This window comes from Etheostoma spectabile, chromosome 2 (genome assembly GCF_008692095.1).
Source record: "Etheostoma spectabile isolate EspeVRDwgs_2016 chromosome 2, UIUC_Espe_1.0, whole genome shotgun sequence".
NCBI lineage: Eukaryota > Metazoa > Chordata > Actinopteri > Perciformes > Percidae > Etheostoma > Etheostoma spectabile.
The window spans coordinates 24,150,713-24,172,068 of NC_045734.1; the positions used below are offsets into that span (position 1 = coordinate 24,150,713).

The window sequence follows — 21,356 nt, forward strand, 5'->3', positions numbered from 1 at the left end:
CACACACACACACACACACACACATTCTGCCATATGTTTTGGGTACACACACACATGCATACACTCCCCTCTGTAATAGGCTTATGTCTAGGCATACACTAATCTATGTGTGGGGCATCGCAACTGGACAAGACATCACTTAACCTCTTAGCAAAGGTGTCGTACTGCTTCATAGCAGCTGGTTTACAAACACACACACTCAACACAAAAAGTTATTGTACACTCTCCAACAAACAGTTCGAAAGGTGTCACAACACACGATCGTACAAAATCCAGGACAAAGCAGAGAGTCTGCAACATATTGCACCGCTTCCTGAGTTGCCATGCTGTATTAACAGAGTGAGCGTTGCAAAGTGCCCAGTGCAAACGTCAGCACTACCTGCCACAAACTCACTTCACCGTTACCATGGACACCACCAGTGGAGAAATATCAATGAGCAACAAAGGAGGGGAGCGGTGGAGAGAAAAGAAAGCCAGACAGACAGAGAGAGGGAGGTGGAGATGAGGATGGGGACATGGTAGCCTCTGCATGAATATAAAGGCATTTCTCCTTCTCCCTTTGCCAGACATGTGATCTCTCCTGTCTCTACAACTAATGAAGACATATGGTGTGTGAACGAGTGTGTGTATGTGTGGCTAAAGATACGGGAAAGGTGTGGAGAGGTTGCAAGTGATAGGTGGTCTGACATGTGGATATAGCCAGCGGTAAATTACTATTTTCTTTATTTAGACAAAGTAATAGACTATTAGCAAGGTCGTCACAACAACTAGGCGGCCTTCAAGCCTTTTACCCTTCACTCTGACCTTTTCCCATCCCCTCCATTCTCTCTCCCCTCTTTCTCTCCTCCATCCAATCCCACCTCTACTCTTCTTTGTCTCAGCCCCTGATGGCCAGATGGAAAGAAGGGTGGCAAGAAGGAGGAGGAGGAGGAGAAGGGGGGAGAAACAGAATGCAGATAGGAGAAGGGCATTGAGGACAAATATGGGTTAGTCTCTGTCAAAATGCTGACAAGGACACACACACACACACGCACACACACACAAATGTACAAATCCTGAGGGAGGTCTAATGGAGTGTGAGTGTGCATGCTTTTAGCCCTACCTTTGTCCATTAGCTGGTTAAACAGCGAAACGTTGGAGAAGAAGAAGAGGTAAGAGAACATCTGAGCCTGAATTTCCAGGTGAACCTGGAAGCCCTGCAAAAGCTCCTGGCCATTCTGAAACACCTGCACACACAAACACAAACACAAACCGGTGAGCATAGAAATGATGTTGCTCTATTGTTGCTTATATCTCTTCAGTCAAGCCATTTGATGTTTACACCGAGAAAGAAAGACTTTAGAGTAATCTGGTTGTGTCTTGTTCATCATGTTATTTACAGTACATTCTCCAAGTTCTAGCCAGACATTATACGTTATCTTCTCCCCTTTAATTTAAAATAAATGACCTTTAGGCAGGTCAGCTAGGTATAAAGGTTTAAGCAAAATTCTGAAAGATCCTAACAAATACTTTTAGAACATAAGGTTAAAAATGGTTGAAAATCAGAAGTGAAAAAAGAAAGCCAGCGTTTTGGCTGTCTCGCCCTTGACCTTGTCAGCTCATATCAGATATTTCTTGCTGCGTGAAGCAAAATAAGGTAAGGTGTCAACAGTCCACTCTGACCTGTGGACCAGTGTGTATCCTTCTTAGCAAAACATCTCCCCTTCAGGTGCGACGGTGTGTTTGACAGTTAGGATATTTTGTACAGACGATGCTGTGTGTTTTGCTTATTGTTACTTGACTTACATTTTTGAACTTCACTGTGCATATAGTATTATTATTGTATTTTTCAATGAAGGAGAACAATTTTTAACCAGTTATTTAAACTTTTGGTGGAAAAACCATTCGGCACAATTTAATAAATTAAATTATTAACCAAGGCACTCTTGTTGAAGAAAAAGGTAAAAAGCCTTTATCGATATGGTTAATCGATAGCAAAGAGTAAAAAAAAAAAACACACCAGTGCATTGTGGCACATAGGCCTTCTTCAGGTTATTATGAGTAGTTTGTATTCTTTGTATTTGTAGTCTTCTTGGGGATCTTTACACAATGACTTTAAAACAAACTTTTCTTTAAAATATACAAAAATACACAATCAATATCTAAATTTGGCACTTTATGATAATTAATAATCATTACAATTTTCATGATCCTGACAACCCTGACTGTACTACAATACATGTGCTTACCTGCAGGACCCTGCGCACAGGTTCAGGAAACCCTACACCTCCTTTCCAGCAGGGCTCAGAGCTGTCGACTGGGAATGGATTACAGTCCAACAAACCTGGTAACACTACATAAGAGACCCTAGGCTGCGCTGCGCGGCGAGCCGCGCAACGCACCAACACACACAACACACACACACACAACCACAAACACACACACACACACACACACACCACACACACACAAACACACACAACACACACACACACACACACACACCACACACACACACACACACACACACACACACACACACACACACCACACACCCCCCCCCACCCCCAGTTATGTGGAAGTGATTCAAAATTGCAAAATAACCTTTAAAATTCATCTTCTGACCTCTATGGATTGCCTGTGTGTAATGTGTAACAACTCAACAATCAGGTCTTCTGTTTGAATAAGGGTCTGTTGGTATCATCTCGCCCGGTTTAAAAAAAAAAAGTGTTGCTCATTAAGAAGATGGCACTGTTGTCGCAGTGACGGATTACCTTGGTGATATAGTAGACACATTGCTGGAAGGTGTACATGATCACTTCTTCCAAGATAGTCATTGCCTCCTCGTTGGCTGATATAGTTGCCGATAGCAACGACTCTTTTGAGCCTAGACACAGATGACAGAGATAGAGACATACTTAAGAGATATATGCTGAGAGGGAGGGAGAGATGTAGCTGCATCAGTGTCTACTGTATGTCAGTGTGAGTAATGACTTTTCAGCCAAGTTGTTTCCACACTCATCATTCAGACTTTGTGTGTGTACCTTGCAGTGTCTCTATGCTGTGTGTGTACGCTGGTGCTCTTTGTGTATGAAGTAAAGGATCTCGATGGATTAGACATCAGAAGAAGATAGTCTGCAGGTTGGGATCAAGTCTGAGATATGAGCAGAGACAACGAGCGGGTCTGGCTACACACACACACACACACACACACACACACACACACACACACACACACACACACACACACACACACACACACACGACACACAACACACACCACACACACACACACACACACACACACAAAGAATGAAGGGTTATACACGTTAGGTAGACACACTAAACACACTACATACACTCAAAAACGGTAAATGAGCACACATGCTCTCATCTGTTTGAAAGCAATACTCACTGCTGAGCTTGCTTCTGAGCCAGCTCCTTTGTCCTCTCCTGCAAGGCACACACACACACACACACACACACACACCAATTAAATGCTCATTAAACTTTTAGATGTTGCGTAGGAGAACCCTACTTCGTGACGCTATCACTAACCTGCAGAAATGAAATATACCACTATCACATTTAACACACTCACACTGACGTATGCTGATAAATTCTTTGTGCTCCACTGGACAGAATAAAATAAAAGCTTACTCTATTTGTAAGATAATTCCAGCCTCCCTTATTTTTTTTCAACACCCACTTTGGATAAAAGATATAAACCCTATGAATAAAACCCAGCAGGCCATACCATATTCTGGGTTTCCCGGAGTGTTTTATAGCAGAGGCAGACCACATAATCTGAAACCACCATTGCTTATATAGAAAACGTATATACTGGTATAAAACAATACAACACAAAAGAGAAGAGATGTCATTGCACACAGTAAATAGTGTGGCTCCTGTTTCATCTCCTGACTAAAGTGATGTTTCCTGGGGGAGACCCTTTATATTTACAATCTTCTAAATTTTTATATTCAAAAATATAATACAGCAACAGATTATGAGTTAGTGTGTGTGTGTAATCAGTAAAATACATGTGATATGCAACCCTTTTTAACTATTCACCTGACCCAACATGGCTGATCAGTTTATCTCCACGAGGTCATCTTAAGCAGAGACCAAAGTACCACAGACACAGAGAGACAGACAGACATCGAGAGACAGACAGGGTTAGGCAGACACTGACCCATGCAATGGTCTGAATTCGCCGGACTATCTTGAGCAGTAGTTTTCCAAAACTCCCAGGTGGGAAGGTTGAAGCAGAGTGTTGTATGCACAGACACAGCAGGTAGGCAGGTGTCAGTTTATGGTCATCTCCTGAGAGAGAGAGTTTAAAGGGTCAGTTTACCCAAGTTATTAAAACCTTTTTTTATAAAGCGATATAAATGAGAACATTTACCTCTAGTGGTTTCTATCTAATGGTGCAGCTCATAGAAGAACAAAAAATCACTTGAACTACTTTTGCTTGAGGAAAAAGTCCCTATGTAAAGAGCTGACATTGAGGTCTGTTGATTATTTGCAGCAACAAGGACAATTATTTTGGGAGAAGATGCTTTTTCATGGACACTTTTTTCCGAAAATACTCTTTTAAATACCCTTTGACTACAAAAAAAGCAATAGTAAAAAATACTGATGAATGAAATGGGACTGTTTTGCTGACAGTGTTTAGCCATGTTTTAATACTAAGCGATTGTGCCCAAATCCCTGTGTAATAAACTGTACCTGTGTATTTGTCTGTTTAGTGACAACTTCTTTCTAGTCTTCCTGTTGCTGTTCTGCATCTCATTGCATTTCCCCTGATAAATTAAAATGTTACCAGATGTAAAACTATAAAGTATAATTTGTGAATGCTTTGGGCACCACAAAGTCAATTCTATTCACCTCCACTGGAGAAGGGGGGAAGGGACAAATTTCTCAAAATGTCTTAAAACCAAAACTATCTGCATGACTAGATACCACTTGAGGTAACTGAGATAGAAACATTGCTTTGTAAAGGGAAAACGGCTGTCTTAAATTCTCTATCATGTTGTATATCAGCGAACAGACCTCCAGGTTCTATGAGAGACACAATCCTGTTCAACAGCTGGTCTTCATGAGCCTGGTCAAAGTCCAACTGTAGTCTTCTTTTCTGACCTCCTCCTCCTCCTCCTCCTCCTCCTCTTCCTCCTCCTGAAAAACTAAGGGGCCCTCCCGTTGCTGGCCCCCCGCTGCGGGGTTTTACCAGGTGAGGTTTGAAGCTGCGTCTGACTGCAGGAACACTTGACACCGCTGTTCTGTCCTTCAGTACAGAACCACACATCTTACAAGTCTGAGCACTGCCCTCTCCCTCCTCCACCCCTGCGTCATAAAGCTGCCCCAGGGAGCGAAGGCGTGCCAAGGTCTGAGCAGGCAAAGGCTTAGCGCCTGTGGGGTCCTTGTACAGGAAGATGTAATGCGCTCCGAAGGAGAGGAGGTCACCGTGTCGCAGCGTGGTGGAGCGCTCGCAGCGGGAAAAGTTCACCAGAACTGTGGCGTGGAGCACCGGCTCAACTGCAACACAGGACCGCTGGCTGTCCCCCTGCTCCTCTCCCTTGTTGTTGCTGTTGGCATTCCGACGGGGTGCAGGGACTCGTCGCAGGCGGCAGTGGAGGGGCAGGATGTCAGGAGAGAAGAGGCAGATGTTGGGGCGAGCTGATGGAGTCTCCTGACCAACTGTGTGCTGCTCTCGGTTCAGCAGGTACACCAAACAGTCCTGCAACACACGATAAATATCACACAATCAGATGCATTGGACATCTCCAACACAATACTTCTTTCCTATCCTCACCTGTCGATTGTATCCCTGTAGCAGCAGGAGGTGTGGGGACTGGTAAAGCGAGTGCCTCACCCCTCCTCCTCCCTGACTCCCCTCCTCTTTCCTCCGGCTGCTGGAAGCCGCTTCACGTTCTCGACCCCTTAAGGGCCCTGGCAGGGTGGAGTAATAACGCTTGGGTTCATCTCCGACGCCCAGCTGCAGGCACACACACACACACAGAAACACACAGGGTTTCAGGCAGGTTGGCAACAGTTCCATGAATAATAATCAGTTGTCCCGACTAGGCTTGAGTGTGAGGCCACACCTGGTTGAGGCTAGTCTCGCTGAGGCTGCGGCAGAAGGATGAGTTGCTAGATCGGGGCAGGGTCAGCGTCCCCTTCGCCCTGTTCCTCTGGAGCTTACGAGCCTGAGCATTAATATCTACAGGAAGGTGAAGGAGAGAAGGAGTAAGAGAGTGAAACATGGAGGGAAAAAGAAGAGCAAGAGGGAGAAATGTAGGAGAATAATAAAAAGGAGCAAAAGGAAGAGGCCGAGTAGAGAGAGAGAGAGAGAGAGAGAGAGAGAGAGAGAGAGAGAGAGAGAGAGAGAGGTTGAGGACACAGAAGGAAAGTGAAAAATAAGAAGAAAGTATACTGAAACATGACATGTGCATTGTTAGCATGTATGTTTGACTCATGAGTGAAGTCTGGGTAATAGTACAGTACATACGTGCATAACAGTCATGTGTGAGCTTGCTGGAAACTAAGTAAAACAAACAGTCAGATGAAGTAAATGGTGCTGAATGGAGCAGCACATGTGACAGACACTAACAGACACACGCACGCACACACACACACACACACGCGCGCGCGCAATGGGGGTGGCGCTGGTGACAACGCAGGTAGAGGTGGTCTCCATGGGAATGACTGACAGCCACCCTACCTGAGGCCAGTCCCCACCTTTAGAGCTGGACTGTACCGCTCGACCAAACCGCAGGGGGGAGCTCCTGTGTTTGCCCAGCCCAGACCGACCCATTAGAGCCGCCAGGAATTGGGAGGTTTTGGGCCCTACAGCAGGGTGGGAGGGGTTAGGGAGGCAAGGGGGAGGCTGGAAAGACACCCCCTCACCCAAACACCAAGCAGAGAATAACCGCCATTTTCACACTTTCTGCACACCACAAGACATGCATGCACTGTGGAGCAAAGTAGTGGTGCTTCTAGTAAGTTAAATCAGCAGTTAGTAAGGAGAGATACAGTTAAAGGTATGCGGTACAGGATTTTCACCTTGAACATAACACTGTCAAATTAGTAAGATATAGTATTCACAGTCAGACCAAAACTGCCTTTTTTCATTTCAAACTACTGTATAGCCTATACTCAGCTTTGTGCTTTCATTTGGGTCAATTTGGGTGCACATTGTATTGAAAGAGGTTTATAATACAATTAATTTGTCTGTAATGTGTTGATGTATTTAATGAGAATCCTACCGTACCTTTAAAATACTATATCATTGTAAAAAAAAAAAAAAAAAGTGTGCGTAACAACACACAATTCACACATGTGCATGCACGCTCACACATACACCAGGGGAGAAAAAAGACACCAAGTGAGAGACAGAAGTAAAGAGAAAGTGCCTCCAGGGTGTGTGAGTTTTCTAAACATGACAACACAAAAGAGAAAAGGTTAGTGTGAAAATGAAAATATGTGTACAAAATGTATTGGTTAATAAACCAGTTTCATTTCGGGAAACGTTCATGTTTTGGTTTATATTTTTAGACACATAGTGTCAAGTACTGTCTCTGTTGCCAAAGCCTGGTACATGTTATACCTCTTTGCCATAGAGCTGTCCACACATTGAGACAGATACTGAATGGCCCTTTAAAAATATATATATATATATATATATATATATATATATATATATATACATTTTATTTGTGACAGACACAGAAAGTGTAGGTAAATCAAACAGCTTCAAGAAATGGTCGGCATCGAGGGTTTTGGTCTTTTCGTGGGAATAGTTGACCATCAAAAAAAAATAGAGAAATGCCAACCTTCTCCTTTTTTTCATGGTTGGTTAATATTGTCCTGTGTCTTGTCAAAAATGTATGCGATTACTCTATTGTGCAACAATAATAAAAATATATACAGTACTGCTCAAAGGTTTTAGGCAGGTATGAAAAGATTCTGTTAACAAAGAACGCTTTCAAAAACGGAAGTGTTAATAGTTTATTTTCATCAATTAACAAAATGCAGGGAATGAACAGAAGAGGAATCTAAATCAAATCTATATTTTGGGGGACCACCCTTTGCCTTCAAGACAGCATTAATTCTTGCACACAGTTTTTAAGGAACTCGGCGGGTACATTGTTCCAAACATCTTGGAGAACTAACTACAGATCTTCTGTGGACGTAGGCTTCCTCAAATCCTTCTGTCTCTTCATGTAATCCCAGACACAATCAATGATGTTGAGATCAGGGCTCTGAGGGGGCCATGCCATCACTTCCAGGACTTCTTGTTCTTCTTTAATAATTTATTTGATATAGGACCTTTAACAGTCAGAGTCTCAAAGTGCTTCACATGAAAAACATTTGTTATAATACACAAGGATCAAAAGCAGAAAACAAAGCAAATACAATTCCAATGAAGATTAAAAGACTAAAACCCCAAAATTACAAACATGAGACAAACACGAGTTGAAACTAAAAGCGTCAACTGAGACGGCAGAACGTAAGGTAATAGGAAGGGCATTCCACAGGTTTGGGCCACTGATTCAAAAGCACGGTTACCTTTGGTTTTCAAACGAGTGCGCGGGACCCCCAGTAGTCCCTGGTTAGAAGACCTGAGTGACCTGTTGTACGGATGGAGCAGGTCAAAAAAATAAACAGGTTCTGGCCTGACCATGTAATGCTTTACATGTAAGAACAAGAACTTTAAATTGTATCCTGAACTCCACTGGAAGCCAATGTAACATGAATAAAACAGGAGTGATGTGCAATATTCTGCTGGACCTGGTCAACAGCCTTGCAGCAGAGTTCTGGACCAGTTGTAGACGGTCCTGGGACGCCTTGCTGAGACAAGTGACAATGGAGTTGCAGTAATCAAGCTCAAGTTCACATCGCAAAACCATGTCTCTAAGTTTAGCAATGATTCTCAGCTCAAAGTAACATATGTGGGTTAGTGATTTGATATGCCGGTCAAGGACCATATTGTGATCAAATATAACACCAAGATTTCAAAGTTTAGAGTGTACCGCTGAAAAAAGGGCCCCAGAAGCTGAGCAACCTTGGATGCTGTAGTATCCGGAGCAACAACAAGGACTTCGGTCTTATCTTCATTAAGCTGCAAGTAATTGTTCACCAACCAATCCTTAATGGAAGACAAACATTCGAGCAGCATTGATACTTTGTTAGTCTCTTCCGCATTAAAAGAAACATGCTGCTGGATGTTTTCAGCATATAAACCATAATGTATATCTCCAAATTGCCTAATTATGTGGCCTAGGGGAAGATAGTTCTTAATGACCTTGGCTGCATGTTTGGGGCCGTTGTCCCGCTGCAGAATACATTTGAGGCCAATCATACGCCTCCCTGATGGTATTGCATGACGGATAAGTATCTGCCTGCCTTTGTCAGCATTGAGGACACGATTAATCCTGATCAAATCTTCAACTCCATTCGCAAACCTGCAAGGAACCTCCACTATGCTTCACTGTTGCCTCTAGACACTCATCATTGTAGCGCTCTCCAGCCCTTTGGCGTACAAATTGCCTTCTGCTACAGCAAAATATTTCAAATTTTCACTCATCATTCCAGAGCACCTGTTGCCATTTTTTTGCACCCCAGTTCCTTTGTTTTTTGTGCATAGTTAGGTCGCTTGGCCTTGTTTCCATGTCAGAGGTATGGCTTTTTGGCTGCAACTCTTCAATGAAGACCACTTCTGGCCAGACTTCTCCGGACAGTAGATGGGTGTCCCTGGGTACCACTGGTTTCTGCCAGTTCTGAGCTGATGTCACTGCTGGACATCTTCCAATTTCGAAGGGAAATAAGCTTGATGCGTTTTTCATCTGCTGCACTAAGTTGCCTTGGCCGACCACCACGTCGACGATCCTCAATGTCGCCCAACTTTTTAAAAGTGTACCTATAAGAACTGATGCTGGTTTGAAGGCAAAAGGACAGTAACACCAAATATTGCTGTGATTTAGATTTTTCTTTTGTTCGCTCACTTTGCATTTTGTAAATTGCTAAAAATAAACAATTTATATTTTTGAAAGAATTGTTAGTTTACAGCATGTTTTCACACCTGCTTAAGACTTTTGGGCAGTACTGTATATACAGTATATAAGAAAAAGATTTTTGACTGACTCTTTGGCTACCATACAGGTTGCCATAGCAACCAGCAAACCGTGGCATGCTTCATGAGAAATGTTAGTGTGGCTGCAAAGCGTAATGTGTGAATGTAAGGCTGGAAATACTTGCTCTATCTCTCTGAACACGGTTGTACACTAACTGTGTGTTTGTAAATGGCAACATGATGCACAGGAGTGAGTGTAGGGGTGTGTGTGACTGGCAAACCTTCCATCCATCAGTAAACCAATCTGTGTAAAAGGTCACTTCATGTTTCCAACAGACACACACATTCACACAGACATAGATTCATATTACTGCATTGCAGCTGTAAAGTCATAACAGTAGTTTTAATGAGTCTGTGCAATTGTTTTACACATTATCTTTTGACATCTATCAACAGAACAGAGTGAATCTCTCCCGGAAACAGTAATATCATTTCAGTGTACACAGTCTAAGTGTCACTCAGTACAACTTTTGTGCAGGAACGTGATATTGTGTCTGTAGTAGAAATGTGTCATTCATAAAAACACACCCGTCCACACCTCCGGTCACAAAGGATTCAGCTTTCAATCAATCGTCCAGCTGTCTATGCATTTCCAGTGCACGGTTGTGTGTGTGTGTGCATTTGTGTGTGTGTTTTTCTTTAAGTGCTCATTTGAACTTGCAAGTGTGTGTGTTTGTAATAAAACCCTGCCTTTCCACAACAGCACTTCCACATGAAGAAACACTTGTGATCTGCCAGGAACAATATCTTCTCTACAGGATAATAACTATGACAAAGCTCTTATCTCACACACACACACACACAGGCACAACACACCACAACACCACCCACACACACACACACACACACACACACACACACACACACACACACACACACACACACACACACACACACACACACACACACACACACACACACACACACACACACACACACACACACACACACACACACACACACACACACACACACACACACACACACCCACACCGTAACGAGCTGTGCTTTTCTGCTGAGTTGACATGGCGAGAAAGGAGGGAATTAGACCAGCTGGATATTTGTGTTGTGTGTGTGTGTGTGTGTGTGTGTGTGTGTGTGTGTGTGTGTGTGTGTGTACCCTTACCAGCAGTGATGGTGTCCTTCTCCTTGGCGTTGAATTCCTCCACCTCTGCTCTCCTCCGCAGCTCAAATCTGCGAGCGTGTCCTTCTCTGGGTTTCCAAAGCTCTTGGAGCAACAGTGGCTTTTCATTGTCCCCCATTGCACGCAGGCATTCAGTTCGCCAACCCCCTCCTCCTATCCCGCCTCCCCCCTCCAAACGCCCAATCACGTCACACAGGACGTAAGAGTGGGCAGCGTTCTTGTTGAGAGAGTAACGCTCGAGTGCCTCTTTCACCAGCTCCTGCGCACTGGAGCGCGGCGTGGCCAGGACACTCTTGTAGTTGGCACCGGCACAAATTTCATCTCCAAAAATCTTTAGTACCCCAGGGGCTGAGCTCTGCGTGGAGAGTTCAGCAGGGTCGTCCGCCGGTCGCTCTGGGGGTTCAGTCATCGAGCGCCGGTCCACACGAGTGTTTGTCCCAGTTTCTACTGGGACACGGTCTCTGTAACTCAGAGTACGATACAGGACCTGGTGAACAGACAAACGATATCAAATGCACTGTAGGGCCACTTTATCACAGACATTATTTACAGAATAGGTTTCTTGCATTCTTTATTGAAGGGTCAGTTCACCAAAATGAACTGAAATTTGATTGCGGGGCTCACGCCATTGAATAAATTACATTTAAATAAGACAAAGTGTCTTCAGCCATGCTAGCAGCAATGTGAGGCAGTACTCAATCACAGAAAAGCTTTGAACTAAATATGACAAGTACCTGTGTGAATGTCCTGCTCTGGCGTTTCAGGCGGCTCTTGGACGGTAGGGACATACTGGCCCCAGAGGAAGAACCGTAGAACATGATGCTGCTGTTGGCTTCACAAACTCCACAACTGGTGGGAAAGGAAAGAATTATTAACATCTTAAATGCTTTATTTGAATCCATTTTAAAGGATTTGAATCCATCTTAAATGATTCAAATATTTACACCCACTCAAATGCAGAAAGCCCATGCATAAAAAGGTGATGATGGATGCTTGGCTACATCTTTACACTTACTTGTGGAACATTTGTAGATCTGTAAGGTAAAGAAAATCTCCCCTAAATCTATAATGTAAAATCCCCATAAACAGACAATGATAAACAACCCAAACTGTGTGCACCTGTTGAGTACAGTACCTTGATACTGTTACGTATTGTCACTGCGATGGGCAGCAGCACCAGGTAAAGGTTTACAGTTGAGGGTCAGATGCTATTCATTTCACTGTCACCTTTCACACTGGAGAAGAAAACAAAGAACAATATTTATGACATATTACAGCAAAACTGAAGATTTACTGCTGAAATCATGATCATTGAGGTTAACTTTTTCCCCCACATCAAAAGGGAGATAATAGATAATATTTTTCAAAAATCAAGTTTGTCTGTACTATTGTAGATTACTGACACATTCTACATTCACATACTGACCTTTACCTTTAGAGGATGCATTTAACCACAGCATCTCATCTTATCTTTTAGGACTCACCACTACATTTGAATTTAAAACATTGGCTGATCTTAACCAACAATGGAAAATATGACATAATTTAGCATTAAATATTATTAATATTTCTGATTCTGATGTACTACATAACAAGGTTGGTTCATTATATTCTTTAGAAAATGGAAAGCTACATTGCACCTTTAAAATGCACTCATTTCTTTACCAATCTTATTCCTATTATATTTTTTTCATGTATTATTTTCTTTACAAAATGGCAGAAAGTAGTAGAAAATGCTCATCAAAGTACCAGAACCCATGGCGACTCCTTCAGATTGCTTGTTTTGTCTGACCAACAAACCAAAACGAGCAATTTCTCTTATAGAGAAAATCCAGAAATTATCAACCAACATATTGCCATTTTTTGCCAAATAAATTTTCTGTCCATCTGCCTGTGTTCAAGCTCTTAGATTTTATATTTATTACATTTTTCCCTTACCCTGACTCTTTATGATGTCTTGTGAAAATATAATCATTGCAACTGATTGAATAAATCATAAAATAAAAAAACACTGTCTGCCGGTATCTAGGTCATGCATTCTGTCTCAATAAACAGGTGTGTTTCCAGTCCATGTCCCTGCAGAAGGTAAGTCAAGCTTCACTAGAGGTCTTGCATGAACTCTCTTGACCAATGAAGTCCTTTCATGCAGGTTGCATGGTTACAGGTCTGTTTTGAGTGCAACTTGTGCAGTTGAGTTATCAACCATCCTATACTGTGTAGGCTATTTCTTTTTAGCAAATATTTGGCAGGCAGCCCAAAATGTGTTGTTGTAGTTGACTCTGCAGGCACTGGTGGGATAACGTGACTATTTTAAATGCCTGCTAATCCACAGTAATCTGGCTACTTGGCCGCAGTTAACTCAATCCAGGGACCAACAAACCCCTCCTGCGTCCACACAAGAAACTGAGAGAGGCCTACATTTTGCATTGGTCGGTTGTTTTTTGTGACCCAGGAGGTAGTGTTACATTTGCTAATCATGTCACACAGACTACAACTTCTCCGCCACATTTTTTACTTGCTGTCTGTCCTTGTCTAGACAGCTAGAAGGTCAGAAATAAAGACTGCGTTGAGAACAATTTAACACCTTTAAACCGGCTACATAATATTGTACAGAACTTGTGACTACTAATGGGTCTGCCCTTTCTTTGATGTCCATCCGTCGTTTACGACTTTGGCCTCAGCGGTCGTCAGTAGCAACCGCCGTAGCAACAAAAGGCAGGAGAAAATCCTCAGAAATTAATCCGCTGATGGTTCGTCAGGCGCGGCATTAAAAGCTATACAGCCCCGGCACCTCGGGGTCAGCAGGTGTGTCTAATGATTGTAGTCGAGCTCATCACACACTATGAATTATCAATTAGCGTGAACAGTGTTTCGACACGTGAACAACACTCAACAACAATTAATATAAAATCGCTGTTTTATGAGGTCGGCAAAAGCTGTGGCGCGTCTGCCCGTTAATAAAATAGATCCTGGAAAAGTTGTGTGATTCCAGCAGTGACAAGCCCAGTCCCATGAGGGCTCTCCTGGGTGTCTGTTGCGTTGGTACTCACGCTGCCTGCAATGCGTGGCTCCATAGTGCTGGGGAATCCTTCTTGGCTTCTCTCTCATTCCGTCTCCCTTAAGATCCCCGGCAAAAACAGGGGGGAAACGGGAACCCTGGCGAGCAACACCCAACCGTCCGGGGCAGCCACGCACATACCCCAAAACCCGTTAACTTGGACAACCATCAACCGCCGAGGGCTCCTGTTTCTGTCCGCACACCTCCGCCGAGTGTCCAGCAATGCCCGCTGCCTCCGGCAACCGCATTCCCACATCCACAGCGGTTCACTGCCGAGCCGCGCCGGAAACACCCGAGCTCTCCGCGCTGCCTCACCTCGGCGCACCTGCTCTGGCATCCGAGTGTACGGAGACACTGCCGCCTGGCGGACATCGGCGGCACAAGCGCAACTTGGAGACTGTGGCAAAATGGGGATCCAGATCGTTTAATAATAATAGAAAACATTTATGAAATAAATAATAATGAAATTAATTGACAAAATATTCAGTATAACCAGGAAATTGTGTGGTAATTCAATGTGTTCATTATTAAAAAAAATTTTTTTTGAAGAAAAATAAGCATGCTATCCCTCAATGCTAAAATGTAGCCTATGTATCACATTTAATTATACATTTCTTTATTATAGGTTATTTGTTTATTATATTTGTTGCATGTCTTACAAAATCCAAAACATTTCATAACAACAATTTATACTTTTTATTGATTTCCAATTTACACTCTGTTGTGTTAAAACACACTAAGACTGCGACAGGACAGGTGCCCTGTGCGGTTCGGGGGTTTGGAGCCTAGCTCAAGAGCACCCTGGCAGGGCCCAGAAGGTGAACTGCACTCCAGCTACTAGTCCATATTCCGTACAGGGACTTGGACCGGCGACCCTCTGGTACCCAACCCAACTCCCTATGGACTGAGCCACTGCCGCCTTATCTGATCTGACCTTAAGCTGTTTTAAAAACGCAATTTATTGGTTGTAGGCCTATGTTTTGTCTGTATTTGTTCATAATTATTTATATAATATCTCATTTATACATTCAATGTTAAACACTTTGGATCTCCGAGAAGACTTTGGGGTCTCGTATTAGACTGCATGCATAAACCATATCCAGTTGGTGAGAGGGTGTGTCAGAAGGAACGGTGTTCAGTTACTTGTATTCTTCTTTTTGTGTGCTTATTACAGCTTTGCTACTCTTACTCATTTTTGTTTTAAATAAAGGAGAAAAAAAGAAAAGGGCCCTGATTTGTCTGGACCACAACGTATTGGTTTCAACAGTAATTTTAAAACTTTTTATTCTTTTGCAGTTGAATAAATTTGCAAACTGCAATAGAATAAATAAATTTGGGTGATTGTACAAGAATCCCTACCTTAAATTATAGATTTCATTCTCTCCATAATCTTATGGTTTCATATTAATAACTATTGATTTTTATCAACCACTAACATATTCTGAAAAATGAGGTATGTGAGCCTTAATAATATGAAATCCTTCTGCTGGATTTATTTTAGTATTGTTTGGTTAATTCAAAGTACATCTTTATATTTCACTGTGTGATGAAATGTAATAAATTGCTGCTATCTTACCTTTAACACTTCTAGACAAGACGTTGTTTTCCAGAGAGGTGAAACATTATAAAATGTTGAGTCCAGGAATATACTCCATGAAAAAGCTTTTTTTTTATTTCAAGAGAAATAGAAAAGATAAAAGCATTGTTGGCGTCATATAGGCTCATCACAGCACAAAAGCACCACAGACACAAGAAAAAACAATATGAAAACTAAAGAGAACTAATATGAGATAATAAAATCAGTCTTGTACGACCAGAAAGAAAACACCAGCAGCACTAACAGCAGCTCCACAATCACAGAGTGTGTATAACCGTGTACGGAGGGTCCATGAAGGCTTCATGGAGAGTTTATAAATCTCTATACAAAGTAAGGTAGGCACTGTATGCCTGAATGAGACAGATATTAAAACCAAGACAAGACAGACACAAATTAAACCCTCACATACAAGTCACTAAACCTGCCTGTAGAGCAAGTCAAAATACTGGCTGTAATCGGCTCTCATACTCCCAAGTACTCCAAAACAGTAAATGCTCAATCATTTGGTGTTTCTAAGAGGCTCAAGTAAACACTTAGAGTATAAATACCAAAAGGTACTCTTCAATTTGAGAATATATCTAAAGAGTTTATTTCCAAACTGAGATATCCACAGTGTGACAAATGTAATTCCCAGTCCACTGTGACACTAAATTACCACTCCCTAATAACCTAAATTGTTTAATGACAACAATACAAATTTGTGTTACTTTCAGGTTATTTTCAAAGTATTTTTAAAAGTAATGGATACATTTGATTGATTTTTGGTGGATTTTTTTCATCACTAGATGATTTTCTTTTTGGACCCTACACTTTAATGATGTATTCATATGCTGGTTGGTAAATTAGATCTGCAAAAGAAGAATGAACATTATTAAATTTTAAAAGTATACCCCAGGACTTGATTAGGGGCAGTTATGTAGCAAAGGAGACTGCTCCCGCACAGCTGCTCCTTTGTTAAAAATGTGTGGCCAGTACTTTTTTTAATGACCTTTTAACATTGCAGATAAGACTTTTTCTTACCTTCCTCACTTTCAATAGAACTAATGCACATATTTGGAGGAAAATGCATCTCATAAATGTTCATCACAGTGTAGTTTGATGCAAATCTTAATGCATATTTTGGGGATTTTACAGCACATTTAGGGCATTGTGCAGCTTTGGTGAATGTATGTTTTCTAGTTCTTTATTATAATCTAAAAACACATCTGCTGCCTGTAGTGGTTCTATTTCAATTCTGTCTGCCTCAAAGTTTTCTCCTGTTTGGTTACTTTATAAATATTACCCTTATTTAAAACTTTCAGTATACATTTGGGGCTTCCGCCCTACTTGGGGATTAGAGTAAGCAAGCAAAGCTGTATGGAGTGGTGCCAGCATTAAAGAAAGAAGCTTTACAGCTGATCATTTTTGTTGCTCCAGACAGCGCCCAAACAACCGGAGCAGCTTCAGTGGTCCTTGAATGTGGCTTCACAGGCTTTTAAGCCCAAATGATTCGAATCCTGAGAGACAGACAGCAGCGAAAAGATGTTAAACAAGATCAATTTCTTTTACACCGATGAATATTAGACGGTGTGACCTTTTGGTCCTCTAGCCACATTTATGAAGCTCGTCCAGTCTACCGTGTGCTACCACATAAAACTCAACACTAAGAGTACATACATATTTCAAATATACTTTTTATGTGTTCAAGGTCCATGCGTTTACATGTAAACATAGACTCAGACGATTACAGGCTTTGGATTCATGGGAGTCAGACAGTATAGGGGACACACACACACACACACACACACACACACACACACACACACACACACACACACACACACACACACACACACACACACACACACACACACACACACACACACACACACACACACACACACACACACACACACACACACACACACACACACACACACACACATACACACACACCTGAGATGCCTTGATATTGGGCCAGATTGTTCAACAATACTATAGCTTCAGTTTCCTTTCAAGTGTGAAACGTTTATGGTAGTAGTGTGCTATCAGGTACGGCAGTATGTCAGTCTTCTGGCAGTGCTGAATCAGACAGTGGTTTTCCCTTCTGAGGTTCAACCATGTAACTTTGACTCTATCAAATGGGTCCCATTAATTAAGTTGAAGATGACGAAGATAATCAGCTGATACTTTAAGTACATTAGAAGAAAATATAGATAAAGTCAACATATGCTGTACGTCATTAATAAATATATACTGTATAAATTGTACTGATGACATCTCCACTCACTAAACCTAATCAACAGCAGTAAACTATTAGAATTCAGGAATTATGCTTGGTTATCTACTGTGTAGAGCCAGGTAAAGGTGGAAGCTAACAAGTAAAGTCTCCGAGACCAAAACCATAAACATTTGTATGTTCAACATTAAAGAAAATATTATTCTACAGTCATGCTTGATTTAAAAATCACAGGTAATCACTGACTGAAGCAACTGCTGTTAAACCATACAGTATACTACAGTGTAGATAGCACAACTAACAAACAGTAATAATACTATCTAGCGCTCTGAATTGGAATAATAAATTACTGATGTTGCAACCTCCTAAATATAATCAAACCATGACCTTCTGTTATTGATGATAATAATACTTTAAATAATGTCCTGAAACTAATTATGATAGTCAAGTTAGCAAATTGTAAACATTGTCCTCCACTTGACAATAAGACAATAAGACAATGCCTTCAATTCTGAATCAGGACATGCACCACATAGAGAGAAATCTCCAAGAATAGTAAGTAAACCCCTGATCATTGGAATGAAACCAAAGTACCTGCAAAAGCATTGTAAGATTGAACTAAACTGGACCGGTGAAAAAAAAGAAGAAAAAGAGAAAGAGCTGTGTCCTGATTGATGGGTTGCCTCCTTTGAAGTCCAGAGTTTTTACAACAGGCTAAAAGGCTGCCTCAATGCAGTCTCCTCCAAACGCAGCCTTCTTTTTGACACATTTGGCGAATAACCTGTGAATTATTTCCAGTGTCAATCACAGTATCCTACAATCCATTGCATGTGGGGCAATTGCTTAATGATGCGTTCAGATGTCCTCATGAACTGATATAGAAATTATGTAAATAATAGCAGCCAGGCATAAACTAAGATAAATTAAAGTAATATTGATGCATTTACCATTACTATCGTACACCATTTGCAGTTGCCCATCATGTGTTAAGGTGAAACGTCACAAATGGTACTGTAAACTCAGTTATCGTTAAACCTGCCTGTGTTTGATTACTGGTTCTTTGTCCATGCTGGCCAGCCTAGAGATGGCAATGCCAGTCAGTCTAACGGTTCACCACTTTTGACTTTTCCTTTTGGTCCACCAAAGTGTTTTCACAAAATTTTGTACAGACATTTATGGTCCCCATGAGATCTAGCCTATCTTAATAACTTTGGTGATCCCCGAGCCTCTAGTGTCATCATGATGTTTGTATTTGTGGCTTTAAATTAATTGTTTTGACTGGATAGATTTCCATAAAAGTAGGTGCAGTTCAGACACTGAGCCCTCTCGGGATGAATTGCAACTTTGATAATTATAAAGTTATTAAGAAACATTATGCCTTCTAAACATCAGCATGTTACATTTTCACTGTGTGCATGTTAACATGTTTTTGTTACTGTGAGGCTACACCGTCTTATTTGTGGAGGAAGTTCACTTGCTTTCTAAAGGAGGCAACTCCTGAATTGGGACGCAGCTCGCATTAACCCCTTGAAGTTGCTCAAACACAAGAGCTACTTGTGAGGTCAGTGCTGATGTCATCTGGAGGTCTGGATCTGACTGGATGGCTGGGCATAGAGGTACTTCCAGATGGCGTAGTAGTGTATGGCTGCTCCCACAGCTACAAACAGGTGCCAAATGGCATGAGCGAATGGGACGATGCCATCACTTTTAAAAAAGACCATCCCCAAACAGTAGCAGGCTCCGCCCACCAGCAGCTCATATAACCCTGACTGCTCCGGCTGCAAAGAAGCAGACATTTTATTAGGTTTAAGTTTTTAAAGACATCACAATGAGGAAATGACAAAACATAAAAGATTACAGACGACTCAGTATGTGTGCTCACCATTGAGAGGATCACCAGGGCAGGAAAAACTCCCATCACCGTATAGCAGATCAACTCCGTGATCTTATACCTGACACATAGAGGAATATTTCAGCATGGAAGACTAAACCTTGTGACACATTAATTTTAACTCAGTGGTCCACCTACTAGATTTATCCTAACTGTGCCACATTCTAGGTCAATCACCCTCCTCTGATCAAAGTGTCAAACTAGGCCTCGGTGATCAAATTTGAATCAAGACTGTGTTACTGCATTGTATATTACTTGCCTTAAATGATCCCAGAAACAATTTTTTTAATGTTTAGCTGTAAAATGAGAAATTTTGTGACCCGGCAACCATGTTGAAAACAGTAAAGCCAAAACCAAACACAGCCCGCCGGCTGGAGCAAACCTTTTTCATTTTACGGCTAAATTATACATTTCTGAAATAGTTGGTTTCTGAGAACATTTGAGGCAAGAAATAGACAATGCAGTAACAGAATTTTGAGTCGCTATTCAACCCTGCCTAGTTTGACAATTTAACCTCAGTGTACAAGCAGTGATTGACAATGCGTTAGAGACTTCTTGGCTCTGATTGGTTGTTTTCCTTCAGGCGTGGTGGAATCTTGCAAATGCCATTAGTAGCACAAAGGGGAGTCAGAGAGACGTAGTATTTTCACAGATGATCTGTCTCATGTACACTGTCAGGATACACTTATGAACCATTATTAGGTATGAAAGTTATTTTTATAAATGTTACCTACTAAACCTGTAATAGGAAACAAGTGTTTAACAATGACTTTCACAGTCAGTTAACGTTACCAAAAATGTGCTCTTTATATTGATTTTTTATAACCAAAATGCATTTGATTACCTATTTAACAATGCTTGATCAGGAAACAAGTACTGATGTTACATATCAATAACAACTGAAGTCTAGAATCTAAAAAGGATGTTGATGTACAAACCAGTTCACTTACAGTTTAAAAGTGATGCAAAGTTACAGCCACCTTACACACATCTCAACCATTTCCACATATAAAGGTGCTTAAAGATTTAAAATTTTTGGGGAAAAAATGATAATGTCTGAGCTGAGCTTTGCTGATGAGGATCACAGAATGCAGCTGTAAGCTCAGAAAAAGCTAGTAAGTGGTACTTTGAGTTAAGAATGTGTTGTCAGACGGGAGGAACATTGATTACTTTAAAGTAATCTTATTATGCTCATTTTAATGGTTATAATTATATTTAGAGGTTGTACCAGAATAAGTATACATGGTTTAATTTTCAGAAAACACCACATTTTTGTTGTTCTGCACATTGCTGCAGCTCCTCTTTTCACCCTGTGTGTTGAGCTCTCTGTTTTA

General features: G+C 41.5%; 2 protein-coding genes across 3 annotated transcripts in view; both read right to left on the minus strand.

Annotated features, from left to right (window-relative positions):
• Window positions 1-14,553, minus strand: part of radil (Ras association and DIL domains) — a 27,500-nt gene extending 12,947 nt beyond the window's left edge. The window contains 17 exon segments of the mRNA XM_032527856.1: window positions 1,103-1,226; window positions 2,229-2,356; window positions 2,747-2,866; window positions 3,024-3,068; window positions 3,071-3,167; window position 3,339; window positions 3,395-3,432; window positions 4,175-4,305; window positions 5,035-5,719; window positions 5,795-5,977; window positions 6,087-6,202; window positions 6,721-6,828; window positions 11,241-11,745; window positions 11,993-12,107; window positions 12,274-12,292; window positions 12,394-12,493; window positions 14,309-14,553. Of these exon segments, the coding sequence (XP_032383747.1) occupies window positions 1,103-1,226; window positions 2,229-2,356; window positions 2,747-2,866; window positions 3,024-3,068; window positions 3,071-3,167; window position 3,339; window positions 3,395-3,432; window positions 4,175-4,305; window positions 5,035-5,719; window positions 5,795-5,977; window positions 6,087-6,202; window positions 6,721-6,828; window positions 11,241-11,745; window positions 11,993-12,107; window positions 12,274-12,284 (2,407 nt within the window). The 5' untranslated portion in view covers window positions 12,285-12,292; window positions 12,394-12,493; window positions 14,309-14,553.
• Window positions 14,554-15,965: 1,412 nt separating this feature from the next.
• LOC116695059 (monocyte to macrophage differentiation factor 2) overlaps window positions 15,966-21,356 on the minus strand; it is an 11,610-nt gene continuing 6,219 nt past the window's right edge. For both annotated transcript variants that reach the window (XM_032525117.1, XM_032525109.1), the window contains 2 exons: window positions 20,014-20,083; window positions 15,966-19,909 (listed from right to left, as the gene is read on the minus strand). In XM_032525117.1, coding sequence (XP_032381008.1) covers window positions 19,706-19,909; window positions 20,014-20,083 — 274 coding nt within the window. In that variant the 3' untranslated portion in view covers window positions 15,966-19,705. The remainder of the gene's footprint in view (window positions 19,910-20,013; window positions 20,084-21,356) is intronic.